The following is a 27,820-nucleotide window of genomic DNA, read 5'->3' as shown; positions in this document are numbered from 1 at the left end:
TCGCGGTATTTTGAGGAAAAAATACGACTATGGCGCAATTGAGATAAACCTCGGCGTAATTAAAATATTCCATCAAATGACGTCTTAAAAATATTCAAGTTTGGTTTCAAACTTCTTCAATTAAAAAAAGTTAAAATTATTTTATCTATGAACTACAAATGACTATTTGTGAAACATAACTTTCAAAAGGATGCTAAAGTGTCGTCTCACAGTCACAAATATGAAGCTAGTTTTATTTTACGTCATATTTTATACGAAGACCGTCGCACGCATTATTGCGATCGTGTAGGTGGCGCGAAAAGTATGCTCGATTTTCTTATAGTAAACAACACTGAAAGGTATGAGTGGTGGGTAGGATGTTTCAATTTGTTGCTAGTAATCTGTTAGCCGTATCTTTACGTGCTGTGGTGCAATTGTCTTCTTTTTCTTTAATTGTAAAAGAATGTGATTGAAGCTTGAAGGGGTTCGCTTCAGTGAGGACTATTATTGTGAATTCTCAGCTCCTGATAGCCTACTTGAACTCCTGGGCAGGTGTCTTTATTATTACTTTTTTGTTAATTTGTTGTTATCAGCATGCTGATTTCACCAGTTTCCCCATGCAGGTACCTACATGAGTTTGCTGCTGAATTTTCTTGGTTTCTCATCTTGGTTTCTCGTGAATATGACCAGAAAGAATCCGAGAAAAACTTCAGCAAGCTACCGACCTGCTGATTAATGGCTACGGAACAGTGTTGGTGCTGTGACTGCAGTGGTATTGGAGTGGATGTCGCCCTCGTGGAATCTACATACAGGGCACCAGGGCGATTTGATCAAGGCTTTTGATATTGTCATGTGAACTGTTATATCAAGATGCATTTGAAGGGAGAGGACTTCTCAGTTATCACACGACTAATATGCTCTCCGGCGCTCTGTTTTCAGATTCCATCATCACTTCGCCTTAACTGGGACAGCTTGCTAACTATGCTTCCATTTTTTTTTGCTTGGTGAAAGTTATGAAAAAAAGAAGTATAAAGATAAGAAATCAGTATTAAGGGCATGGGCCTTTGGGGTAGGGCAGAAGTTACAGGATGGGCTGTCACTTTGTCACCACTAAAAAGTCTAGATAGCATTCTTTATCAATATTTTTATCTGCATCTTTTTATCATGGTTCTCCCTGTATTGATTATTTTAAAAGAGACATGTAGTGGTAGAGCAAAATCCAAATCCAAATCCAGTGTATTGAGGTCTCCATTTAAATGGCTTTTCAGCCCTCTCGTCGTGTACATACAAGTATTAAAATTCGCTGACAAACACGTGAATCATTACGCAGTACGTACATAAAAGGCTAAAATCAACGCAATAGCGAAACACTAAACACCAAAAGAAATAAAAGACATCTAAAATACATGGTTTTTCATCCACTGCCGACCCCGCCAACGCTGTTCCACGTGGACACAGATCTGTAAGGGAAACAGCGCCTCGCTCGCTCACTCTTAATTTTAGGTAGCTCCAACTGATGTCCGTGGGAGCATCGGGTGTGTCTCTGTGACACGTCCGAGCGACGCTGTACAACTTGGGCCAGTGCAGGCGGCGCGTCAAGCGAGACCAGCCTTTGTATAAGAGCCACATCCCGTTTCTCAAGCATGCCCTCGAAACGCTGCCATCCAAGCGCCTGCAGAGCAGGAGTGACGTGCTGCCGTCGGGCCAGTCCTGTGACGACGCGTGCCGCGAAGTTGATCGCCTTCTGGATACGGTGCTTTTGGGAGGCAGTACATCCTCCCCACACAGTGCAGCAGTAATTGATGTGCGGGAAAACGAGCGCCTCAACCAGCAGCTTCTTAGTCTCGTATGGCAGCTTGTGTCTCAACTTGGACAGCCCGATCAGAACAGAGTAGCAGCGGCGGATCACCTGTGACACCTGCCTCTCCCATGTAAGTGCAGAATCAATGAATACTCCAAGAATTTTGGCGCACGGGGAAGGTGAGATTTCGCTGTTTCCGAATTTGATAGAAAAATGGTGATCAAGTTTTTTCTTTTGTGACTTGATGATCAACAGCTCAGTTTTATCAGGATTTATCTTTAATCTATTTTGCGTATACCATTTGAGCGCCAGTTCTAGCGTGTCTTCGACTCGCTGTTTTAGAGTGGTAAAGTTTTCGACAGCATCAGAATCTAAAAATTGCACGTCATCGGCATACATTACTTGTTTTCCAAAAGGCAAGTGTGATTCAAGGTCGTTTGTAAAAAGTGAAAACAATTTCGGGCCCAAAAGCGATCCTTGGATCACGCCATGTGTCACAGGCAACTCCCCGACGTCACTACCCTGGATTCTCTGGGTCCTACCACTCAGCCAGTCAGCAAACCAATGTTCTTCAATACCATACTGTGGTGGTGTGCATCCCCAGTCTGTACCTGGGGTTTGCATCTCTACGACCGTGTGTGCCCTCGGGACACGGTCCGGCGGCGGCTCCCGGCCGGACCGTGCGGGGCCGCGTCAGTCTCTACTGGGTCCGCGCCACGCTCGCTCGCTGTGAACAATACACCTGCACCGGTTCAGAGGCGTCTTCACATGGCGCAGCCGGCAGGGTCGTGAACGTGCGATTACCAGTGCAAGTGTGACAGGGCGACGTGCATAATTATTGTGCATTTTCGACCCAGCAATGGGGGACTCTGACGCCGACAGCGTAGCGGATGCGTCTCGGGAGCCGGATGCGTCTCGGGAGCCGGCCGCTTCCGTCGCGGTTCGGGCTGCCGCGCCGCGGCAGCGGGCCGGCCGCGGTCGTGCGTCCCGCAGCGCGCCGACCCCGTGGGCGGGCCGAGTACGAGCACCGGACAGCCTGGACCTCTCCACGGACCGGGGTGAGTCTTTCCTGGTGTGGAGAGAAAGCTGGGAGGACTACGTGCTCCTGACCGGCTTGATAGACGCTGAACATGACATTCAGCTGGCTGCCCTGAAAAATGTCATGACCCCGGAGAGTCGCCGCGTCCTGAGGAACCTGGAACTGACCGAGGTCCAGCGTGCCAATCCCGAGGTTGTACTGGACGCGCTGGAGCGTTTCGCAGTGGGCCAAGTAAACGAGGTTATCGAAAGGAAGAGGTTTAACGAAAGGTTTCAGGCTGAAGGGGAGGTCTTTGATGATTTTCTAACCTCCCTGCGTGAATTGTCTCGTGCTTGCAAATTTTGTGACGCGTGTAATGATTCGCTAATCAGGGATAGGATTATGATGGGTCTGAGATCAGCGGAGACCGTCAAACGTCTCTGCGCCGTCCAAAACCTCTCGCTGTCGCATGCCATCGCTGTTTGCAGGGCTGACGAGGCGGCCGCCAGAGACGCCTTGGAGCTGCGGGCAGGCGGACTCGCCCGGGCCGCCGCCCACCGAGTGGACGCCGCCGAGCGCCACCGAGCGCCGCCGAGCGCTGGACCGAGGCGGCGCGACGGTGGCTGGTGCGCTGCGTGCGGCCGGCGACGTCACCGGATGGGAGACGCGTGTCCGGCCCGGGGTCAGCGCTGTCGCAGCTGCCGTCAGCTGGACCACTTCGCGGCAGTTTGCCCCGACGCATCCGGCGACTACGATGACCGCCGACCGACCACGTCGTACGAGCGCCGCCGGCTGGCCCCGTCTCGGCCGCGGAGCTCGCCACCTGGGCGGAGCTACAGGCCCGACCCGTACCGCTCGTCGTCGAGATCGCCGTCCCCGTCGCTGGACACGCGGCGATCGCAACGGCGCCAGCCGTGGCGCGGCACCCGGGTCCGCTTCCAGTCGTCGGAGGGCAGCAGTGACCGGAGCCCGGACGGTGCGGCGCGGCGACCGGCCGCGTCGGCCATCATCGCGGTCGCTTCGGTGCAGAGCGCCCCCCGCGTGCGCCTGGATGTCACGGCGCAGCGCCGCGCCTCGGTACTCGCGCTGCCTGACACCGGGGCTGACATCTGCGTCGGAGGACTCGACTTCCTGAAGGAGATGGACGAGTACCCGGAGAACCTGCTCCCCCCGGAGCAGCATCCTCGGACAGCCAACGGCGAGACGGTCAAGTCGCTGGGAGTCCTGCCGGTCTCGCTGAATATCGGCCGCGTCTCGGTGCAGGAGTCGGTGCACATCCTGGAGGGCGTCAGCGGCCTGCTGCTCTCCTGGAAGGCCGTGAAGGGACTTCACATCATTCCAGCCGGTTATCCGCAGCAGATAACCGCCGATCTACCGGAACCCGCCTCTGGCTCTCGCACCAGGGACGCACCAGACCGCCCTCGGCCGGGGCCAGCGCGGCATCGGCACCGGTCTCGCGCCGCGCTGCCCGACGGTGGCACGTCATCGGACTGCGTGGCGGCGGTGTCGCGCGACGGCGCTGCTGGAGAGGCGACCGCGGCGACACCTGTCGAGCGGCCTGGCAGCAGCCTTCCGACCGGTGCACCTGCATCTGAAGACGGGTCAGCAGAGCCGCCTGTGGACCAGGGAGGCTCCTTCCCGGACATCACGTCCGAGTTCCCCACCGTGTTCGACGGCCACATCAGAGTCATGCCGGGGGAGCAGTTCAAGATTCACCTCAGGGAGGAAGCCGTGCCGTTCCGCGTGTCGAGCCCACGACGAGTGCCCCTCTCACTCCGCACGCCGCTGAAGGACGAGTTGCAAAAGCTGGTGTCCGAGGGCATCATCGTGCCCGTCACGGAGCCGACTGAGTGGTGTGCACCGATCGTCGTTGAACCGAAGAAGGAGGGAGGAATCAGGCTGTGCGTGGACCTGTCTCGCCTGAACAAGTTCGTCCGCACCGAGCAGTACCAGGCACCCACCCCGCTGGAGGAAGTTGCCTCTATAGCGAGCTCGGAGGCGAAGTGGTTCACCGTCTTCGACGCGGCAAAGGGCTACCACCAGTGCCCTCTTCATCAGGACAGCGTGCTGAAGACGACGTTCATCACGCCGTTCGGCCGGTACGCGTTTTTACGCGCGCCGTACGGGGTCAGCTCGATATCTGACCACTACAACAGGCGCATGGACGAGGCGTTCTCCGGCCTCACCGGCTACAAGAAGATCGTGGATGACGTCGTGGTCTACAGTCGGACCAGGGAGGACCACATCCGTGACGTCCGTCGCTTCATGGAGCGCTGCGAGGAGAGAGGTATCTCCCTGAACCGGCGGAAGCTGCAGCTGGCCCAACAGAAGGTGAAATTCGCCGGCTTCATCATATCGGCGGACGGCTACGAGCCCGACCCTCAGCTGACGTCGGTCATCTCGTCGTTCCCGACACCGAAGAACATCTCTGAGCTCCGAAGTTTCTTCGGCCTCGCCAACCAGGTCGCCCCATTCGTCGACGAGCTCTCGGAGCTCCTCCTGCCTCTCAGGCCGCTGCTCAGCACCCGAAACGAGTTCGTCTGGGACGAGCAGCAAGAACAGGCGTTCATATCAGCCAAGAAAGCGCTGACATCAGTTCCGAACCTGGCCTACTTCGACCCCAGACGACCAACCTCGCTCTCGACCGACGCCAGCCGCCTCAAGGGATTCGGCTTCCTCCTACGGCAGCAGCAGGAGGACGGCAGCTGGCGGGTTATCCAGGCGGGATCGCGATTCCTGTCTTCAGCGGAGTCCCGATACGCCACCATCGAGTTGGAAGCCACTGCCGTGGTATGGGCCATGAAGAAATGTCACATCTTTCTCTCCGGACTGACGAGCTTCACGATATTCGTCGACCACAAGCCGCTCGTCCCCATCATCAACGGCAAGACTCTCGACGAGATCGAGAACCCGAGACTACAGAGACTGAAGTTGAAGATGGCATACTACGGACCATTCGTAGCCAGCTGGGTGCCAGGATCCCAGCACAAGGCGGCAGACGCTCTCTCCAGGAGCCCCACCCAACCAGCAGCTGCTGATGACGAATGTGGGGAAGACGACGACGCACCTGCCCTCCAGAGCGTCTTGGTAGCTGAGCTTCGAGCGTGCGACACCGACATCATGCTGGACCGGGTGGAGTGTGCGACGTCAGAGGACCCCGAGCTCCAGATGCTCAGAGACATCATCTCCACCGGCTTTCCGGCATCCAGAGCGGAGCTTGCGGAACCCCTCCGGAAGTACTGGCCGGTGCACGACCGACTGTCGGTGGAGGGCGGCATCATCTTATGCGGCATGCGCATCCTGGTGCCGCTATCCCTCCGTAGATCGACCTTAGCGTCTCTCCATGCGAGTCACCTCGGGAAGGAGAAGACCAAGGAGCGAGCTCGGCGGGTGGTCTACTGGCCGGGAATGGACGCCGCCATCGACGACGTCACCAGAGGATGCAGTAGGTGTCAGCAAGAGCTGCCATCCCAGCCGAGGGAGACCATGCTGCATCATGAGCCTGCCGCCAGGCCGTTCCAGGTCCTGGACATGGACTTCGCAGACCACGCAGGAGGCAAGTACCTCGTCGTCGTTGACGGCTACTCTGGGTGGAAGTTCATCGAATCTACGGGCACCCGGTCTGACACCAAAAACGTAATCAAAGTAATGCTTAAGATTTTCAGTGAGGTCGGTGTGCCAGAACTTGTCAGAACCGACGGGGCCCTCTGCTTCACGTCTCTTCAGTTCAGCACGTTCTTGAGCAACTGGGGCGTTCTGCATCGCACATCATCCCCACACTACCCCCGATCTAACGGCCTGGCCGAGTCTGCCGTTAAATCTGCAAAAAAGCTTCTCAGGCGATGCTGGGACGACGGCAGAGGACGGCTCAACGAAGAGGAGTGGACGCGGGGCCTGCTTCAGCAGCGGAACACGCCGGGCGTCAGCGGGAAGTCGCCCGCCGAGATCGTCTACGGCCGGCCACTGAGGGACGACCTGCCCACGCACCCGTCGCACTTCAAACCATCGGCGCGCTCGCAGCGGGCGAGTGGAGGCGGAGGCCAGCAGCGGAGGGGGACGCCACCGCACCAGACTGTGGACTGCGACGATCGCCGCGAGTCACGCCGCTGCGCCGCCAAACGGTGGTACGACCAGCATGCCCACGACCTGCCCGAGTTCCCCGTCGGGACTCGCGTCCGTGTGCAGGACGTCAGGACAAAACGATGGGACAGGTGCGGCGTGGTGACGTCGGTCGGCCCCCACCGACGCTACAGTGTACGCTTCGACGATGGAGGGGAGGTGGATCGGAACAGATGCCACCTGCGCAGGCGGCACGCTCTGTGCCCGGTGCCCGGAGTGGAGCCTCCCGGGAGAGCCGGCCCGCGTGTCGTCACACAACCGGACACTGGTCGGATGAGTCGTGACCATGCATCTGCGAGCGAATCGCGCGCCTCCACACGGCCGGATCGCGCGCCGCGCACTGAGCCGCCGACTGTCCGCCGATCCACCCGTGTGCGGAAGCCGGTGCGTCGGCTCATAGAGGAGATGTGATTGTGTACTACGTTTCTTGTTATTTTCGCTATTGTGTTATGATTCCGTTCTTTTCGTTATACCTCGAGCGCGCTGGGGGCTTAAGGGGGGAGATGTGGTGGTGTGCATCCCCAGTCTGTACCTGGGGTTTGCATCTCTACGACCGTGTGTGCCCTCGGGACACGGTCCGGCGGCGGCTCCCGGCCGGACCGTGCGGGGCCGCGTCAGTCTCTACTGGGTCCGCGCCACGCTCGCTCGCTGTGAACAATACACCTGCACCGGTTCAGAGGCGTCTTCACACATACCATCCTAACTTGTCTATCAACCTGACATGTTCTACGCTATCGAAAGCCCGAGATGTGTCAGCAGCCAGTAAAGTAGTTATGAGCCCGTTTTCCATACTAGTGGTGATAAAGTTAAACGAATCAATCATTGCTGTTTCAGTTGAGTGTCCAACGCGAAAGCCGTGCTGACTTTTACACAGTACATGATTCAAATCGAGGTAAGGCGATAGCTGATTACATACGCATTTTTCGCAGAGCTTGCCAGGCACACTGATAATCGAAAGTGGTCTATAATTCCTTGGTTCACCTCTGTCACCCTTTTTATGCAACGGTATGACATTGGCATCCTTCCACCTACTCGGCACCTCTCTAGTACGCAGCGAACAGTTAATCACGTGCAATAGATGGGGTCCTATCACAGGGAAGGTGGCGCGTAACATCTGCACTGTCACTCCATCCTCTCCACTGGCACGCGAGTTGCTCATTCGCCTCAGCGCAAGCGATAGTTCGGGTAACGTTCGGGAGCATACAAAAATAAGTACCTAGCCTGGGAAATAAAGATCAGTTGCCACATCACAGCAAGGGAGTATGCTAAGGGAAATGTATTGGGTAAAGAAAATTGGGTATTCTCTTGGGGAGACACTGGCCCTTGCCATTATGCTACAGATGGCATTGCAGATGATTTTATTACAGAAATTCCCATTCCTACTGCAACATTACCTTACTAAACCTAGCCTAAACAAACCAAACCTAACCCTACCTAATGTACCTAACATACCTAGTCTAACCTACATTGTTGCCTATAAAATGTCTGTTTCATATGTTTCATATCCAGTGAAGAATAGAATAACCCAGAGAACTTTTGACTGCAAGCTTGGACTCTAGATTTAGGGATGGGAATGGGATTTGGGGAGTTAGGGAAGATTGAGAGATGAACTGGTGAATGCTATCTGCCTCATCCTTACATCCTTCATTGATAATATAGCAGTGTGGATTTTACTAAGCACTGGATACCCTGTTCCAGGTAGTTTGCTGACTTGAGGAAGAAGCTTGTCAACATGTCTCAAAAGAACACACTGTTCAATTACTTTAAACGTGCTAAGCCCTCACCTACTGCATCAACTGATGATAAAAAGACAGCTTCTTCTGAAGGCAAGAAGACAGTATCAGATGGCAAAAGTACACCAAAAGGCCCCAGTCAAAAAGGAAATCTTTTGTCACGCAGCACAACTCCCAAGCGTCCACGACCAAAGGAAAGCAAGGGTGGCGATGGCAAGAAGGAAAAAAGCAGCAGTGCGAAGCCCTACAAGCGTCTTCGCCTAATCAGCGACGATGAAGACAGTGAGAACGACCAGAGTCTGGCGAACGGGAAGGCTCCAGAAGGCGGTGATGTGGTTAGGGAGAAGGAGTCTGGGCGTGGTGACGCTGACACAAAACCGCCGGACGAACCGGTCCTGTCGGATTCGGACGGACCTCCGGAGGACGACGACTCGGCGGACGAATATAAATGTCAGTGTTCACTGTTCACTGGCTTTGCATGTTCTATAAACACACTTGCCCATTGGAGAAATCATTTGAGATATTTCAATCTGCTTTACTTTCGTTAGTTTGGCATACAGTCGTGCAACGGTGTCTTTAACTTTTCGAACTACGTACTATGCCGTTAATTGTGGCGTGTGCTACGTAAAATTAAGCAAAGTCGTCATACTTTTGAAGCCTTTGAAGGCAACAGTGAATGTTATAAACACAAACAGGATGTGTAATGTTATTCTGTCATTTTTAACTTTCCATTTAGCTGAACTGTGACAGTTTACTTTTGTTTTTCGTCGCCAGCCGGCAAGCACGAGCTCAGCTCTGAGGACGAGCTGGCCGACGATGCCGTTCCCTCCGAGGAGGATTCGCCGGTGAAGAAGACCCCTAAGAGGAAGAAGCCGTCGGCGGCCACTCCGAAACAGACGCCCCTCTCCCAGAGTCGACTCCCGGGGACGCCGGCCACTCCGAATACGGCGTCCACCCCGCGAGCTGGCGGCCCTTCCACCCCAGTCACACCCCGCGCTCTCGGCTCCGCCACAAAGAACAAGCTGGCCTGCTTCGCCTTGGATGTGAGCTGACGAAAAACGCGTTTCGGTGGTCGGTTGGTAGAGACTTTTTGAAGCAAGTTTCGTTAAAAATATTCCTGTTTTCTCATAGTCAGCGTGGCAGCTTCGTCTATGTTTTTTTATGTAAAGCATGCTACTTCGTTGATAATCTCGTTTCCTATTTCCGTTCATTTCCGTTTGATTGATTGCAAATCCGGCCAGTTTTTTATTGCGAATTCCGGCCAAGTGTTCTGTCTTCGTATCATCCTGTGAAAAATTTAATGTCGGGACATTGATGTTGTAAGCACACGTTGCATGACGCCCTCGCTGGTTGTAACAGAAGGTACCCAGAGCTCCACTATCATCCCCCCTCTGTCCGGCAGAGCGAGCGGCCGCCGGCGCCGGCGGCGGACGCCGACCACTGGCCCCACCTGCAGCTGGAGTTCCTCCGGCCCGAGAAGCGCCGAGACGCCGCCGGGCGCCGACCCGACGACCCCGAGTTCGACCCGCGCACACTGCGCGTCCCGGCCGACTTCCTCGACAAACAGACACCGGTACGCAGCGGAGGCTATTCATAGGAAATGTTTTTACAAAGTTGTGGGAGGGGGATCAGAGTGGTTAGGACTCGACCTGATTGCAGGGCCGAGGGAAGTGGTGGTATATGATAGAAGTTGGGCGTCGAAGTTAGAGCTCTCATTGATTCTGGCAGTTCAGACTAGTTTCAGGTGCCGCAATCCGTCATTTCGTTGGATATTTGTGTTCCAGGCCATGCGTCAATGGTGGGTGCTCAAAAGCAAGCACTACGACTGCGTGCTCCTCTTCAAGATGGGCAAGTTCTACGAGATGTTCCACATGGATGCTGTCACCTGTGTCAAGGAGCTTGGCCTGCTGTACATGAAGGTAATCAATTGCTGCTTGATATTGTACGTGAAGCGTTGTGTTGTGGTGTAACCTCACCGTGCTGCAATGCATTGCGAACGCTTGTTACTGTATCTTTAACTTCTTAACAACTATCTAGCCTTGTTTTGCCACTTCCTTTCCTAGCTTGTGCAGCACTGATCGGTCCCCCGCTATCCGCTCTGCTCACAGGGCGAGCACGCGCACGTAGGCTTCCCCGAGGCCTCCTACTGCCGCTACTCTGCCTCACTGGTAGCCAAGGGATACCGCGTGGTGCGCATCGAACAGACAGAGACGCCAGACATGATGCAGGCGCGCGTCGCCAAAAGTGAGTGACGGCAAACGGAGGGGGGGAGGAGGAAGGGGAGAGTCAGCGACGGTCAGCTCAGCAGCCCAGCTTTTCTCTGACTGTGGCTTTGTATTGATGCATTGTGCTACGATTCGGGAAATTTAGCTGATATCCTTCGGAGTGTTCCCGCTGTCTGCGCTTCTGAGTTGTCTAACGGCGTTCCCTCTGCACTGGGGTCACCTGCCGATGTCCTCGCCTCTTCCTGTCTGCCCCCCCCCCCCCCCATAATAACTATGTCGCTATATCGCCTCTAATCGCCCCACTTCTGATCGTTCCCCTCTCGGTCCGCCAGGCACCAAGAAAGCGACTAAGTTCGACAAGGTAGTGGCTCGCGAGGTGTGCCAAATCACCACTATGGGCACGCGCACGTTCAACGCCGTGGAGGGCGACGCGTGCGAGGCCGACCTCAGTTACCTGATGGCGCTCAGAGAACAGGTGGGACGCGGACAGATAGGAGTGGGGGGGAGGGGGGCGGAGGGTCGGCTGGGAGAGGAGGGACAGGATGGTCGTATTGAGAAACTGGGAGGCGTACAAAGGACGGATAAACGTGGGAGGGAGGTAGTAGGCGGACAGGGAAGATAGGGTAGGCTTATGTGCATTTATGTGGGCCTGGTTACGGAGCGAGCGAAGCGAGCGGAGTCTTACGTAGAATAACGGAAATTTCTGAGTATGAGCGGCCGGCGTGGTCACGATTCTGCGACGCTTATATCTCAGCAACCACTTGACCGATTTACATGCGGTAATTTTTGTAGGGTAGCTTCATTCCTTCTACCAAGTATTGGACTATTCCCGTTGCATGTGGGTGACCCCTTATGCACGTGCCACGTGCAAAACGAAGAGGTGTCACTTTTGTAATTGTTGCAATATCTCGGTAACTACTTGGCCGATTGCGCTGAAAGTTGGCATGCAGGTAGGCACCCACTAGGCAATGCATATCCATGTGCCGGAGTTGGGGTGCTGCTGCACGTGTGCACGTGCAGGGGTCGATTCCAGATCTCGAGAACGGCTGGACCGATGGCGCTCAAATTTGGTACATGGCTAGGGACCGGTTAGTAGGGTGCCCGTGCAAAAGTCAGTTGGGACCCATTTTGCACGTGCGCACGTGCCGCTTTCAGATCTCTAGAACGGCTGGGCCGATTGTGCTCAAATTTGGCACATCGCTAGAGACCGGTTAGTAGGGTGCCGTGCACAAGTCAGCTGGAGGTACCCCCTCGAAATTTCGCACGTGCAAGGCTCACCCTCTCGCTCGCTCCGTTAGTCGCCCCAAAAGGCGTTATTACTGGTTTTATTTACTGGAACGTTACCGTCGCAATAATGATAAACTAAGTGCACTTTGCCTTTGAGTTGTCCAGCATGTGTTTTGTTTGTGGCTGTGCCTCATATGACGCCTCCCGCGTAGCGTTCTGTGTAGTTAGTACAGGCAGGTGACCGACTAGTGCTGACGTGGCGCGGTGCTCGTCCGCCAGGAGGTGGACGGCCATCTGCAGTTCGGCGTCTGTTTCGTGGACACCTCGGTGGGCCTGTTCCACATGGGACAGTTCACCGACGACTGCCACTGCTCCCGACTGCGCACCCTGCTGGCGCACTACCCGCCCTCACAGGTGAGCTCAAACAGATCGGGTCAATAGTGGGAATAGACAGAGACGCTTTTGGATTTCATGATTTCATATTGGGTAGTGAAGACGAAATCGATTAGAATGTCAATTTTGTTATCTAGCGAGACACGTGTTATCGCTTCACAAACATTTTATATCGGACTTACACGGGAGGCGTCGAAATTTTACATTTGTATTACGTGTGAGCAAGGCAGGCCTAAATTGAAGTTTTGTCTCGTTACGTCACTGGTCGGACTGGACTGGGATGTAGCCCCGCTCGCCCTCGGCGGTCAGTGACGCGCGCCGGGGTGTTTCCGACTGTCTCCGTTGCTCCCCGGACGAGACGTCATCGGGTGTGTCTCTGGAGCCGCCGGTGAGGGGCCGGTCCGAGTCGCTGGGCGCTGGGGTTTCATCCGCCGGCGTCAGCTCGGCAGGAGCCTGGTCGGAGGTGTTTGGGGTCTCCTCAGCAGCGGGCGGTTTGGTGTCCTCGGGCGGCGGCGGTGGCGGCTCCTCTGCGGTGGGGATTTCGCTCGGTTTACCGTCAGATTCCTCAGTCGGCAGCGGCTGGGGCTCCGCCGGCGCGCCGCTGTCCCCCTCAGCCCCGGCGGTCGGCGGGCTGTCGGCGGGCTTCTCTGCCGAGTCGGTGCTGCGCTCAGTGTCACTGGGCAGCCGCTCGCCGCTACCACAGCAGGTGACCGTGGACGAGGGACAGGCCGAGAGGGTGCACTGGTGGCCGGAGGCGGACAGACGCACGCCGAACCGCCACAGCCAGCCGATGGCCTGGTCGACGGCGGCGCGCACTGCGGCGGCGCCCTCACCGTACAGCGGCAGGGAGCGGCACACTCTGAATTCCCCGGCGATGAGCCGGACGGGCGCCGCCAGCACCAGCTGCAGCGGCACGCCGAACTCGCCCTCCGAGGCCACGCCGAGCGTCTCCAGCCGGCCGTCGTCGGCGCCGGCCCACCAGCGGCGCAGCGTGTCCGCCACGCAGACGGCCAGCGGTAGCGCCGAGAGCTCGGCGCCGGCCGGCCGCAGCGGGCTCGAGGCGCGCTCGGCCAGCAGCCGCGGCAGCTCGTCGGCCAGCCACTGGCGCTGGTGGAGCACCTCGAGCAGCGGGCGCCGGTAGCCGGCCGGACCGCGCACGGCGCCCTGGTGCCGACTGACGGCCGCCGCGTCCAGGTCGAGCCAGCAGCGGCCCGCCGGCGGGTTGCCCCACTCGGCCAGGCCGTGGATGTCGTGCGCGGCCACTCCCAGCCGCTCGGCGATGAGCGCGCGCAGCTGGTTGGTGCGCGGCTGGCAGACAGCGATCACGTTGGAGCGCGGCAGCCGCGGCAGGTGCAGCAGTACCATGGTGGCGGCCAGACAGGGCATCCGGCCGCCGGCCACCAGCACGCGGCACCGCGCCGCCGCCGTGGCGTCGATGGCGCACGCGTACTCGCGCATCCTGCAGAACAGCTCGGCCAGCTCCTGCAGCGAGACGTCCGTGTCGTCTTCGACGTCTGAAGGCGGCTCGAGCCAGCCGTCGGCGTCCGTCTCACGGTCCGAAGAGCTGTCGCCGGCCGGCCGGCCGGAGCCGCCCCCTCCGGCTCCGGCCGGGTCTGCCGCGGAGCCACTGCCGGGTGGGGTGCCGCCGGCCGCTGCTGTCGACCCCGCCACCTTCACCTTACCGGACGGATCAGCGGCAGGATCTGAGTCCACCTTGGACTTCCTCCGCTGCTGGGCACTGCTGGCGTTCGGTGAGCGGTACCGGCCGCTGCGCCGGCTGCTGCTACTGCTGCCGCCGCGTGACGCCATCAGCTGCTCCAGGGCCTCCTCCTCCTTCTCCTCACTATCCGGGTCCTCGACGATGATGGAGAGCTTGCGGGAGTCTCCGCTGCGGCGTGCCGAGCCACCGCGCGAGCCGCGGCCGGGCGCCAGGTCACCGGGAAGCCGATCCTCGTCCGGCGGAGTGGTGGTAATCTGAGGGGATGTCGGAGACGAGGAGCCGGCCGAGTCGCGCGCCGGCGGTGTGGTCGGCGGTGTCGCCTCTGAGGACGAGGTGCGCTCGCCGTCACCTGCCGAGCGCGGCCGGTCCGCCGGCGGGGGCGGCGGCGGCGGTGGTGGCGGCGGCTCCTCGGGCGGCGGTGTGGGCGGCGGAGTCGGCTCCGGCGGCGGCACGTTGGGGATCGGGTCGAGGATGATGATGACGGTGGCGTTTCGGACCGCCTCCCGGACGGAGGGCAGGAGCGCCACCTGGCCGAGCTGTGGGCTGGCCAGGTCGAGCAGCTCGCAGCGGAGCGCCGCCAGCGCCGGGTCGGCCGGGTCGCCGAGCAGCTGCAGTCGCAGCAGGACCGACTCACCGAGCACGGAGCCGGTGGCCAGCGTCGCCAGGAAGTGGTAGGCCGCCTCGCTGAGCGGGCTCCCCAGCACGGACACCACGGTCAGCCGGCGCTCGAGCGCCACGCGCGCCTGGCGCCGCTGTTTGCGCTCGAGCTCGAACTGTCCGGCGGTGTGTGTGGCCATCTGCCGGGCGACCAGCGGACTCAGTTCGGGCGGTGTCAGACCGTAGTAGACGGCGGCGAACTGCAGGAACTCGGAGAGGCCGCCGACCAGCAGTCCGCGGCCGCCGCGCTGTACCAGCAGCCGCCACACGAGCGGCCTGTCCGTGTCGGCCGGCAGGTGCCAGCCCTGGGCGGCGCACGTGCGGCGCAGGTAGCACGGCCACTCGAGCGCCGTCTGCGGCTCCTTGTGGACCTGGAAACTGGGCAGCCGCGACTGGAAGTAGTCGGCGGCAGCCTCGAGCCGCGCGTACCGCTCGCAGTCCACCCGGCCGGCGATGACGAACTGGCTGGCCGCCATCGTCGCTGCCGCCGTCGCTGGGGCGCTGTCGGTCCGATGATCAAAATCGCGAACCCTATTTTGGCTCACGGGAGCCGTTTCTTCTTCGATTTGAGCTGGACATTGTGATTAACGGTCTACATGTTCAATAGTCGCGCAATAGATCGCTGGTTTGATTATAACGTTTGTTACCATTTACCAACTTTCTAAAAGAAATATGGCGCCCTTTTAGGCTATTCACTGACGAAATAATCGCTGTGGGTTTATATTTGATTTATCACGTGAATTAGCATGACACGTACTTTCAACCTGCATCCTCATAAAATTCCAACACTGTAGATTAGCATTGAGCACTGAGCAGTGTCGTTCTGCAAAGTGTCCTCCAGAATTCGTATTGCTGCTCGAAATGACATTCATGACATTATGAGGTTACCCAAAATTGTACTAACGACTATGAGTCATTTTATTATTTTCTCATGCAGAATTCGTTCCACCCATGCCGTTCTACATTGACTGCTGGCTCACACCGTGCCACGGTATTGACCCCTCCACAGCTGCTGCTGGCCCGCACCACGGCACCCCAGGAGTCGCGTACCGTGCTGAACTCTCTGCTGCCCAACGTCCTGCGTGAGACGCTGCGGCCCGGCCAGGAGTTCTGGACGGGGGAGAAGACTCTGCGCTTCCTGGCCGAGACTGACTACTTCAGGGAGGATGGGGACGAGACGGGTCCCGCCCAGTGGCCTGAGCTGCTCCTCCAAATGACCAAAGATGGTTAGTTTATAGTCCATCCGGATAAAACGGCGTTAGAAGAACGATGCGGCGCGACTGGAAATTTCTTGTTGGCGATTGATATGGACTGATGATCGTTGATGTCTTATGTGATGTGGGCTGAACATCCTTATACGTTGGGGGTGCCTGTTGTAGATTTTTGCAATTCTTCCTACTTGTTATTTATAGCGATGGTTGCTTCTCTTTTATCATACCCAGCGACCTGTGACCTGACCTCCCTCACAGGTGACACGCTGCACCTGACGCTTCGGCCCGACTGTGAGCTGGTCCTGTTACTGTGATCGGACTGTGACCGTGACCATCCATTCTCACAGGCGACACGCTGCACCTGACGCCTCGGCCCGACTGTGAGCTGGTCCTGTTACTGTGATCGGACTGTGACTGTGGCTCCCTCCCCCTCCCTCACAGGCGACACACTGCACCTGACGCCTCGGCCCGACTGTGAGCTGGCCCTGCAGTGTCTGGGCGCCATGACCTGGTACCTGCAGCTCTGTCTGCTCGACGCTCAGCTACTCTCGATGCGCAGGTGGGCTGGTGGGCGGTAGAGGAGGAACGGAGGGGCTGCATTTAGCAGTCTCGGTTTCGGGGTGTGAGCTGTGTACCTATCATTTTGGACTTGATTCGTCGTGATACTGGACTAACTAGAGTCTGAGCGGGATTTGAGTGGGGAGCAGAAGGGAGTCGTAAGTGCCATGTTTTGTCTATCATTTACGCTACTATCTACATTCTTCTGTCACTAATTTCTCTTTGATTGTGGATGTATACCGATTGTGCTAAACGTGTTTCCTTCACCTGCTTCACTATGCACAGTTATGATCCGTTATAATATACTGTGTTGACCGCTGTTTCATCCCCTGACTGTTTTACCGTCAATATTTTATGTCTCAGGTTCTGTCGGTACCAGCCGCCGGACATCGAGAGCCAGCAGGAGGGCTCCTCTGGTCCGTCCAGCGGCGGGGGAGACGGCTCCGGTGATCTGTCCACGGCCGACCCGACCCAGTCCGACCACACCGGGCGGATGGTGAGAGAGCGGGACCGGGGTGAGGCTGGAGTAGATGGAGTCAGACAATCGACAGAGTGGGTACCAGTTGTACCAGGTACCAGTACCAGTTGTGCAGTGGTGACTGTGGTTTAAGACACATAACTGGAGTCGCACTCGCACTAGCCGGGGCCAAGTTGCAGGCAGTCAGTCAACCAGTCGCAGAGCAGACAGTGCTGACCATACCGTTTTTGCTCAGGTGTTGGACGGAATCACTGTGAAGAACCTGGAACTGGTGGCCAACACGGTCGACGGCACCACCAAGGGCACGCTGCTCGGCGCCCTGGACACGTGTGCCACCGCCTTCGGAAAACGGTATGGACGTCCTGAGAAGATGGCACCGATCACCTGCGGACACTAGAGACGGGCCATAGTTGAAATTATTCTTGAGTGTTTTTAATATGACAATCAAGACAGTATTTTATCAAACCTCATTGAGTGTGAGATCATCTCCTCTGCTAAAACTTACAAAGTGATTACGCAGTATTGTTAGGGAACGGCAGATTATGATGTTGTCCCCTTTAATTGAAGCACTAACCGGTCTGCCCGGTGCACAGTGCGCGTCATTCCTCTTCAAGCTGGGAGACGTCCTGCCATTCCCATAACCGCCCTAACCTACGCTCTGTTCCACACAGCGTGCTGCGCGCCTGGGTGTGCAGTCCCCTCCGCTCTCCGGCCGCCATCGCCGCCCGGCTGGACGCCGTCGATGACCTCATCAGTCGCGCTGACGTCATGGATGACGTCACGGCGGCGCTGAAGAAGCTGCCCGACCTGGAGCGGCTGGTCAGGCGGTGAGTGCAGCTGGTCCCCAGATGCCTAGGGATTGATGCTCTCTCCTCAGCCTTAGTGTGATTAATCCGAGGCTTCTGTATGACGAAGCAACAGGCTTCCCTGAAGGCTAGCGTTATTGTTGAAAACGTAACTTTGCATGACTTTGTTGGACCTGCGTTAGCTTTCCCATCTCTTCATATTGTGTCTGGTTTTAACTCTCACCATTCACCGGTATTCCGCTTGCACCGTTCGCCGACTATCACCTTTACCTTCTATACAAACGTCAAACGTTGATATATGTATGTCGTCCCTTTCAGTATCCACGTGCAGGGTAACGGTCGTCTGCGCGCCGGTGGCTCTCACCCCGACTCGCGAGCCATCATGTTCGAGGAGGGCAAGTACAGCCGGAGGAAGATCCTGGACCTGCTGGCGGCCATCGGCGGCTTCCAGCGCGCGCTCACCATGGTCAGGACGATGGCCGGTGAGTCGGGTCATTGGTGTAACGTTTTTATCAGGTGTTGGCTGGTATCGATTGAAGACGTCACTGAGCATCGCAGAATTAACCATATTGTGGATGGAGTGGTTGTGTGGGACGTGGGTTCATTTTGAGTGAAAACGCTAGCTTTTTGCGGTCACTTATCATCAATGATATAGAGTTGTCCAATCAAATCATACAAACTCCTTAAAAAGCACGCATGAAAACACACTGCTCGTTGTGTATGGGGCGGTGTTACCATAGAAGTAATTGACCTCCCTTCCCTTTTTAACTGTCTGGCAGACACTGCCAGCTCCTTCTCCAGCTACCTGTTACGCTGCTGCCTCACCCTGGACGCCGACGGAGGAAAGTTTCCGGACTTCGCCGACGTGCTTGAGTACTTTGAAGTTAGTCCAGAGGCAGAGCGCTGGTGACCCCGAAAATTTCCTTTTTGTAGATGCTTCGCTGCTTTGCTGCTAGTGTGACGTGAGAATTGTTTTAGTTTATTGGAGGAAACTATCAGCTGTCCGTCTTGTGTGTGGTGTAGTGGTCACGGTTCGGACTAGGCTGTGATTTGGATCGTCCCCTAGACTGTGCCCGCTCCCTCGCCGTCCTATGACCACCTGCGACCCCCTCTGTCGCGTTTCAGAGCTCGTTCGACCAGGAGGAGGCGCGCCGCGAGGGCCGCATCCTGCCCGCCGACGGCGTGGATGAACAGTTTGACGCCGCCAAGGACGCGCTGGAGCAGATCGAACAGGAGCTGGCCGAGTACCTGCGGGAGCAGAGCAGACACTTTGGCTGCAAGGTGAGCACTGAGCACGCGCTGTGTTATAACTCATGGAATTCCGGTCAAGAAGACACCGTGAGTTAGGACGGTGCTGAGGATCAGGAAGGGTCAATCGGCATTGGTTGATGCTTTCCGGCTGTCTTAGCATCCAGAAAGAGATTTGGGGTAAGTGACAGTGAAGCGTTACTGTATGTGGTGCCAGATAATCCGCTATGTCTTCCAATGGTCGGAAAACCGACCCATCCTACTCGAACTATGTTATTCCCTGACCAGATCTGACCTGACCTGACCTGACCTGTGTGCCGATAGGTGTCGTACTACGGCCAGGCCAAGAACCGTTTCCAGCTGGAGCTGCCGGAGCGAGTGTCACACAAGGTGGACGGCTCCTACGAGCTGCAGTCGCAGAAAAAGGGCGCCAAACGCTACTGGACAGACACCACGCGGGTGAGCTGGGACTGAGGGTGGGAGATGGGATGGGGAGCACGAGAGGAACTGTGATCGTGAGCGGGCTTACCGATGAAATGTTTTACCAATTTGGTGCATCCACTTCGAATTTCGATTTATGATCAGTGCGTAGATCAAGGTTCCATGCAGCTGTATCCTGCATTTACCTTTAATCACTGTTCGTGTTAAACTTGATAATATACATTAGACTGCTGGTTTTGCTGTTAGCGCCTCAGATGACCCCGTGTTCCGTTTTCCATGTTCTCCCTGCCCAGTGACCCTGAACATTCCCATTGACTCCCGACAACCCCAGTGATCCCACTGACAATTCCACTGACACCCTGATCGTTTGCCGCTCCCCCAGCGTCTGTTGGCGCGCCAGCTGGCGGCCGAGGAGGCGCGCGCCGCCGCGCTGCGCGACATCAGCCGGCGCATGTTCGCGCGGTTCGCGCGCCACCACGCCGTCTGGGAGCGCGCCGTCCAGTGCCTGGGTCTGCTCGACTGCCTGCTGGCTCTGGCGCGCTTCAGCCGCGGATGTGAGGTCGGCTGTCGGCCCGAGATCGTCACCGACCAGAGCGAGGTGAGTCGCGATCGACAGCGGAGTGCGGAAAAGTTGGAGAGGTTTGTTGGATACTTTCCAGGAGCTCGTCTGACGTCAAAGAACCACGTCTGACCAAATGTAGTTATACAAACTTTTTTGTTGATTGCTTATAAACTAGGCATTTAAACTTGTTTGTTCCTTGGTATAATTTCCCCATTCAGCGATTAATCAGGTATAACTCAACCACCTGGCTTGGTATGACCTCATCATGCTTCGCACGACTCGAAATCCATCTCTGTCTAACCTAGGATGACCCAGTATGACCTCGCCGCCCTCCGTTTCCAGCCGGTACTGGAGATCGAGGAGGGCCACCACCCGTGGCTGGGCCGCTCCAGCGGCGGCATCGACTTCATCCCCAACACCATATCGATGCAGCACGGCCGGCTGATGCTCGTCACGGGCCCGAACATGGGCGGCAAGTCGACACTGATGCGGCAGGCCGGCCTGCTCGTCATCCTGGCTCAGCTGGTGAGAGTTGGGTCGGGGAGGGGAGGCAAAAGGGAAGGTTGTGATTGTTGTATGCGGGATTCGCATTTGGCTGCCCGGTGTTATAAGATCGAATCCAAACCCAACAATAATTGTCTATTGTCAGTAATTTAAACAGTTTTGCTGAAGCGCATGGTTGTTCTGTCGCACCTGTCGTTCCCCAGCTCACAACATGCCTTCCTTCTCTGACCTCCCTCGCTATTCTCCCAGGGCTGCCACGTGCCGGCAGAGTCTCTGCGCCTCTCGCCGGTGGACCGTGTGTTCACCCGACTGGGCGCCCAGGACCGCATCATGAGCGGCCAGTCCACCTTCCACGTGGAGCTCAGCGAGACGGCCGCCATCATGCGGCACGCCACCGTTCACTCGCTGGTACTGGTCGACGAGCTCGGTACGTGCGCGCCGTGCGCAGATGGGAAGGGAACCGGCAGGGGCTGCTGTAGGTTTGTAGTGCGATTTGTCGAAGTTTTTTGTTTTTGTTTATGTATGTAGCCTGTATCACACCATACATGATCGTTAATAGCACCTGGGCCGTCAGACCTCAATCCGTGAGTGGGCCGCTGCCGCGTTTCGCCCGTTCGTTCTACCGCGCTCTGTAAAGCCCCTGAGTCATTTGACTAACCCATCTCCCGTCCCGTCTGGCAGGTTGACCAGCGACCCTTAGCCCTGTGTGACTGACCGCCCGTCCCCCGCCATCAGGTCGCGGCACGTCGACGTTCGACGGCTGCGCGATCGCGTCCGGCGTGCTGCGCCAGCTGCTGCGCACCGGCTGCCGCTGTCTGTTCTCCACCCACTACCACATGCTGGTCGAGGAGTTCGAGCACGAGCCGCGCGTCCGGCTGGCCCACATGGCCTGCATGGTGGAGAATGAGAATGAGGAGGATCCCACAGAGGAGACCATCACCTTCCTGTACAAACTCAGCGACGGCGCGTGTCCGAAATCCTACGGGTTCAACGCGGCGCGCCTGGCCGGCATCCCCGTGGAGGTGGTGCGAAAGGCACACCAGGTGGCGCGCCAGTTCGAGCAGCGCATTGAGAAAATGGCGCGCTTTGCGGCTGTTTGGCGCGAACACTGCGGCGGTACGGCTGTGAGCCCGGCCGCGGCTATCGCGGCTCAGTAGGGCGGCTCGGGATGTGGAGGAGGGGACGATCGAAACGCGGGGACCTGCGATGGACCGAGGTTTGAGACTGCAATGGGTGGTCCAACGAGGGCGATGAAGTGCAAACTGTGAGGAAAGTGCCATGGCGCATGCAGCCAACGGTCGTTTACAGGCTGTTAGAACTATGAATGAAAGTGTTTTTGTTGGATCTGTTGGTGCCAAGAGCTGAAATACAAGCTGTTTTCTAGAGCTGTTGTTTCGACAGATGGTTACTGCTTAGATTTAATAGGCTGTCCCGCATGTTATTTGAACTGGCTTTGCAGGTAGTCTGGAAGCGCAGTTATATATTCTCGGCTGCGACTTTCGGGGGCTGCTGTGTGGAAGGAATCCGCGGGCTGCAGGCTATTGGGCAGGTGGGAGTATTGCGGGACAGCCTACACATCAGGCGCACGTTAGCAGAGCCATCTATCGAGCGGTTTACAAACGAGTAACACGTTGGGGGCGTCGGGAACCACTCCGGGGACCATTCGCTCCACCTGCCTGCCAAACTAGCGGAGTGGGCTTGTGCCTGAGACCGGACCACTATCCGTGCATCCGATCCTTCTTGCACTTGCTGATTCACCCAGGCGCGATATCTAGTTAGTCCCTGCCAGTACTGGTTGACTTACGTAAATGCCGACGTTTTTCAAACAGGGATGACTTCATATCAGTGTTGCATATCCTTAGCTCTAAATTGGTGCCAACTCCGGAGTCGGGTAGAGCGGAGGAAAATGAACCCGCCCGGGTACCTCTACAGGGATGGTCGACTGCGCCGTCTATTGCACCTCGTCCAATCAGCGTCCAGCTAATGGAGAGCCCTTCACGCTGATTGGCTGTCACGCCTGATTACCCAATAACAACAAAGAGCGAAAAAAAAAACTGAGCGGGGCGTGACCAGAAAATCGGCGCTGAACAGTCCTAGCTTGCATCAGGCCCCGGCATCCAATGAACAAGAAACCGTCATATTGGACGCCCACCACCACAGTTCCCTGTCAGTTTCCTGAAAAGATGTTCTTACTTGTCCTCCTTCCTTCAACTGTTTAGCTCACTACGAACCAAAGTTTCGCCCCAAAAAGTCACACCGTCCTGCGAAAATCACATATATTGTATCACTATGTGTGGGCTGGCCGTGCGGCCTAACAGGGCGTTATAACATGACACTGCCAGTAGTTGATCAGATCAGGGACGCGCCCCGGCCGGGCGCACTGCTACACTGAGCACCCCTACCAAACCCGTGAGAAACGAGGCAGCTACTCGGCGGCGACCAGCTCTAGCCACAGCCGGACCGGGCAGATCAGACGGACCGAACGGACCACGGACCGATCACACAGACCGGAGGACCACTACGGACCACGTACCGGTCGCTGAACCTCCCAGGACCACTATAGGACCGGGCGAATCCCACGCCCGCGGTCCCTCGCTAGTTACCATTATCGTTCGCCGCGTACGCCCCGACTGGACCCACGCGGCACGCCGGCGGACTCTGGGCCGCCCGTGAAAGACGTCATCAACAGAGCGGAGAGCGGGCGGCGGCCGGCACCACTGGGACGCCCACCACCGCGGCTCTCCGGGAGTAGAACCCACTCCGGGCGACTACACACCGGTCCCGACGACTACAGGCGCCAGCGGGTCTACCACCACACACGCACCAACAGCCTAGTACTCTGTGTGATCTGCGCATCAACACACATCTCACTCGGGCTCTCACTGAGCCGCGCGACCGACCTCTCACTGATCTCAGGTAGGACTCACGACCCGCAGGACTCACGACTCGCAGGACTCACGACCCGCAGGACTCTCGACTCACACCAAGGCAGGACGGGACAGGTACGTGCGAGAGGTCACACTGTGAGGACAAGGACGGATGGCTATTCGGCAGTGGCCGCGGCGGCCGGCGCCGGCTCGCTGTGAGCGCCGCCCGGCCGCAGCTGGTCCATCTGCTCGGCGATCCGCCGCTTCATCTCCGTGTATTTCTGCCGCACGCGCCGCTTGTAGTCCTCCTCCTCCTTGTTCAGCATCGTCAGGAAGTTGTTCAGCTCCGGTAATGTAAAGTTGTCCCACTGTGGAGCGGGTGGAGCGTCAACAGCTGTTCCAAATCCATCCAATGGTTGTATGAAGAAGAACTGGGATTTGCCCCCATTATTCAGTTGTTCTTTCTTTGAATACATCACTGCGGATACAGTCGAGCAGAAGCCCTATCAAAGCACATAAATACAGGCGACTCACCAGAATGTCACCCGTATCGTTCTCCTGGAGAACAAACTTCTTGTTCACGACGCCGTGGTGGCTCCAGGACAGGGCCAGCTCCAGCGGCCGCTCAGAGTCGGCCAGCCGCCGCATCTTCACTGTAACAACATACGGAGAGGGCACGTCAGCACACACGAGAATAAAAACACACAGACTACAGATACTGATATTCGGCCATACATAACACAATGACTAGAAGGTAACGGGCAATCTGGACCAAACGATACACCTTCCGTGCATGACCTGGTCTGAGGGTCAATTTTGAACCCAATTACGGAGCGGTTTCCTAATCAGAGGGGCGGTCGGGGCCAGAAACACGCGAGCCCCAGTGAAGCACGTCATACGTCACGAGAGGGACGGTGCACTGCAGGAGCGTGCCACAATGAATGCCTCTGATGTCATAATCTATATTTTACAGTACTCAATAAGTAATGTATCAGGAATCTCGGATAAACCATGTAATGCAGCGGCAATTCGAGACAGGTGAACACTTGTTATTCGCGGGCATAACTGGCGTCAAGGTAAGGGAGCGGCAACTCTTTCGCGGGTGTACCGACGCGAGTGCTGACCTGTTTGGGTCAGACCGGACCGGACTCGGTCGTCGGCGGACGGTATCCGCTCGGTCGGCATCGGACAATATTAATGCCAGCTCTGCCAGGTCGATAATCGCTCCGGGACACGACAGCGCACAACAGGGGCACGGAACGGCACGGCACGGGACGACAGGGCACGGGACGGCAGGGCACGGGACGGCAGAGGACCGTAAAGCATGGCAGGACACGGCCAGCTCCGCAGTCGGCACAATATGCCATGGTAAAGCCCTGCACGGCAGGACGTAGAATAATTGCGCACGAGACACAGTATGACTGGGCACTACGGCATGGAACAGGACAGCACGACGGTCGGGATATGAAAGGATGCCGAATGTCGGGGGCGAAATGATAGCTGGGCAAAGGCATCATAGTGAAAGGGCACGCCATGGTCCACCTTAGTGAAGGTGGACCACTAAGCCCGGTGTCGGCTTAGTGAAGCATAGCCGCGTCGGGTCAATCGATTCCGGGGCACGCCACCGACCGACCCAGGACACGGTGGGTGTCGCCGACACGCCCTGATCGACTAAGGTCGTCTGACAGGACAGTTAAGTTCGGACGGTATGCACTGCAGTCTGCGGAATCATGCTGCGAGTGTCTGAGACGCGTCTCATCTGAGCCAGGAAAACTGGCTCACGTAGGCGGACTACAATGAGTCTGGTCACAGAGTCGTGTGGACCTGCCAAAACACATTAAAAAAATAAAAACTCGTGCTAGGCCCCCACCTGCTCGTGCCATGCACCCTATCCCCTGAACCTGGCGAGACCACCAGCTCCTCGAGCGCCGTACCTTTGGTGGACTCTCCCTGTTCCGTTAACCGTTCGTAGAGCGCGAACTTGCGCGGGTCGTCGACGATTTTGAACTTCTTCAGCAGTGACGAGATCACTTCGTGTACCGTGGTATCGCTGTAGGCGGAGAAAGGGGATGGCCGAGGTCAAAACAGGAGTCTCATTGAGGTCACGCTGAGGTTCAACTGTCCGTGAGTCGCAGAGTCCTGTGTATTCGCGCTCAAAACTGTAGAAAACTATAGAAACAACATATATCACTAACGATCCCATAACTATTAATACTCTTTCCTCACATCACAATCATGGAAATCGCTAACCCGGTTTCCAGCGACCTCCATTCTCACAGACAAACATGCATTTACTGAGTATATTGACCTCGCCCCGGTCAAAGGAGCACGTCCTGTGGTCCGTGCACCGTGCTGAGCGGACAGCCGGCTGTCCCGACCAGGTCAATACCGTCCAGGGCAGGGCAGCTCGACCGACCACAATACGGTGACCCACTGACCGATCGGCACGGACGCATATACATACACACACAGAGCGAACCGCAAACAGACGTAATGACATCTGAGCGGGGCAGCTGGGCCCGCGGGGAGATCAGAGAGGGAGAGAGGGAGGGAGAGAGGGAGGGAGGGAGGGAGGGAGGGAGGGAGGGAGGGAGAGGGAGAGGGAGGGGGACAGGGAGAGGGAGGGGGACAGGGAGAGGGAGAGAGAGAGAGAGAGAGAGAGAGAGTGAGAGAGAGAGAGAGAGAGAGAGAGAGAGAGAGAGAGAGAGAGAGAGAGAGAGAGAGAGAGAGAGAGAGAGAGAGAGAGAGAGAGAGAGAGAGAGAGAGAGAGAGAGAGAGAGAGAGAGAGAGAGAGAGAGAGAGAGAGAGAGAGAGATCAAAGCCAACAAGACCTCCAGAAAGAGCCGTACAATTACCAAGGATAAGGGGTTCAGCTGCTACAGCCTGATCATATATAACAATAACTGCGTACCAGTAATGGGCAAACCATGCGGAGCCGGAGCCCATCGAACGCCATCAATGCTGGACAATCCATTATAATGCACCGTGCACAGCACCATACAACACAACAGAACATCACAAATCAGCTGCAATGAAGGACAGACGACCCATATAGGAACACAATAGCACACAGCATGCGATAGCACAATACACATGATACACAATACACAACAGAATACAAAACAGACAACAGAAGACACAATGAACACAGTCAAACGCCACCTGACGGATCGTCATCCGGATTCACCTAGACGTCTAACAGCCTTCCCATCCCCCTCCCCCAGTCGCGGCGTCATCCACACCCACTTGTCGATGTGCAGCGCCTTGACGGTGTCCCGGGGCAGGTAGAAGGAGGCCAGCGTGCGCTCCAGCGTCTGCTCCGGCTGCAGCACGTCGTAGATGGACGGCGGACGCGTGCCGGCCACGATGTTGATGGGACGGAACAGGTTCATGTGCACCCGGATGAAGCCGTGGAACGACCGGCCGTCCTCCGACTGGGGGCGAAATGGGGGGGGGGGAGGGGGGGTCAGACTGACTGGGACAGGAACAGTACAGTCACCGTCGGCTTGTACACCGTGGGCTTGAACGTTCAAATGATGATGCTAAAAATATTTTAGGGTTTGAAGAGCCGGTTCTGCTTTCATAGCTTAAAAATAACTAAAAGTGTTTCTGGCTTATTTCTATATTTTCCCAGACGAGCAGACCGCTCCGAAGCACGGACTTGTGCTGCTAAATAGAAACATAATGAACAATCGAAAACAAACATCTCCTGTGTCTGCAGACCCCGTCGGCAATGATGGAAACTAACGACTCGGATGAGCTATGCCCTCATTGCCTTCTGATTGCTTTCTGAGAAACTATTAGCCTTCATCACCATATAACCCGCCCCGGCATAACATCAAATCCAAACTGGGCTGAAGAAGACCTCCTAGCCGTTCAGGCCAAGATATCTGAAGCATGGGTACGGCACCGTCCAAGTCAGAGGTCGTCAAGACGGCATGACAGTTCTCCGAACCCCTGTTTGCCCCACTGCACATACAAACAGCCCCTGGCAGATGGGGAGGGGCGCGGAGCTGCCATGACAGCGGTGTTTCCTGGTCCGCCCCGCTGCAGTATTGTACACTGTACGGCCCTGGGAGACGGGGAGGGACGCGGAGCTGCCGGGGAGCGGTGGGACAGCCATGACAGCGGCGTTTCCTGGTCCGGGCCGCCGCCATCAGTCCGGTTCCGGCCCGGTCCACCCAGCTGTGAGGCCACGTCCGTCCCACGGCCGAGGCGCCCAGGCCCTCTCTTAGGGTAATGACATCCGAGACGGAGCCACAATGGGGCAGAC

General features: G+C 56.9%; 2 protein-coding genes across 12 annotated transcripts in view; one reads left to right on the top strand and one right to left on the bottom strand.

The window, feature by feature from the left end:
* Positions 1 to 78: 78 nt before the first annotated feature.
* Positions 79 to 22,065, top strand: LOC122381749 (DNA mismatch repair protein Msh6-like). Of its 5 annotated transcripts, none has more exons than XM_043366338.1 (21): positions 79 to 338; positions 8,616 to 9,100; positions 9,425 to 9,693; positions 10,053 to 10,223; positions 10,435 to 10,569; positions 10,759 to 10,894; positions 11,208 to 11,350; positions 12,382 to 12,516; positions 15,882 to 16,098; positions 16,525 to 16,642; positions 17,005 to 17,137; positions 17,355 to 17,470; positions 17,791 to 17,946; positions 18,244 to 18,407; positions 18,705 to 18,808; positions 19,051 to 19,206; positions 19,498 to 19,632; positions 19,997 to 20,212; positions 20,519 to 20,701; positions 20,930 to 21,107; positions 21,416 to 22,065. In XM_043366338.1, exons 2-21 carry the CDS (start codon positions 8,650 to 8,652, stop codon positions 21,835 to 21,837), a joined length of 3,738 nt encoding a protein of 1,245 aa, XP_043222273.1. In that variant the 5' UTR covers positions 79 to 338; positions 8,616 to 8,649; the 3' UTR covers positions 21,838 to 22,065. The 5 variants fall into 5 exon arrangements, with proteins under 5 accessions (XP_043222273.1, XP_043222255.1, XP_043222263.1 ...); XM_043366320.1 differs by having other exon boundaries at positions 261 to 301; XM_043366328.1 differs by having other exon boundaries at positions 328 to 347.
* An 874-nt stretch (positions 22,066 to 22,939) lies between these two features.
* Positions 22,940 to 27,820, bottom strand: part of LOC122381722 (ras association domain-containing protein 1 homolog) — a 29,368-nt gene continuing 24,487 nt past the window's right edge. For all 7 annotated transcript variants that reach the window (XM_043366270.1, XM_043366262.1, XM_043366279.1 and 4 more), the window contains 4 exons: positions 26,794 to 26,981; positions 25,482 to 25,597; positions 24,082 to 24,200; positions 22,940 to 23,915 (listed from right to left, as the gene is read on the bottom strand). In XM_043366270.1, the coding sequence (XP_043222205.1) occupies positions 23,724 to 23,915; positions 24,082 to 24,200; positions 25,482 to 25,597; positions 26,794 to 26,981 (615 nt within the window). In that variant the 3' untranslated portion in view covers positions 22,940 to 23,723. The remainder of the gene's footprint in view (positions 23,916 to 24,081; positions 24,201 to 25,481; positions 25,598 to 26,793; positions 26,982 to 27,820) is intronic.

This window comes from Amphibalanus amphitrite, unplaced genomic scaffold (genome assembly GCF_019059575.1).
Source record: "Amphibalanus amphitrite isolate SeventyFive unplaced genomic scaffold, NRLGWU_Aamphi_draft 000011F_arrow, whole genome shotgun sequence".
Lineage (NCBI taxonomy): Eukaryota > Metazoa > Arthropoda > Thecostraca > Balanomorpha > Balanidae > Amphibalanus > Amphibalanus amphitrite.
The sequence above is the reverse complement of the archived record's forward strand: the minus strand, read 5'-3'. Positions and strand labels throughout refer to the sequence as shown.

What these genes read in the sequence shown, in the direction of transcription:
- LOC122381749 (XM_043366338.1), top strand. Translation starts at nt 8,650, where the DNA reads ATGTCTCAAAAGAACACACTGTTCAATTACTTTAAACGTGCTAAGCCC. An exon ending in CCGACCACACCGGGCGGATG is followed by an intron (nt 17,138 to 17,354) that starts GTGAGAGAGCGG and finishes GTTTTTGCTCAG; the next exon opens with GTGTTGGACGGAATCACTGT. An exon ending in GCCACCGCCTTCGGAAAACG is followed by an intron (nt 17,471 to 17,790) that starts GTATGGACGTCC and finishes TGTTCCACACAG; the next exon opens with CGTGCTGCGCGCCTGGGTGT.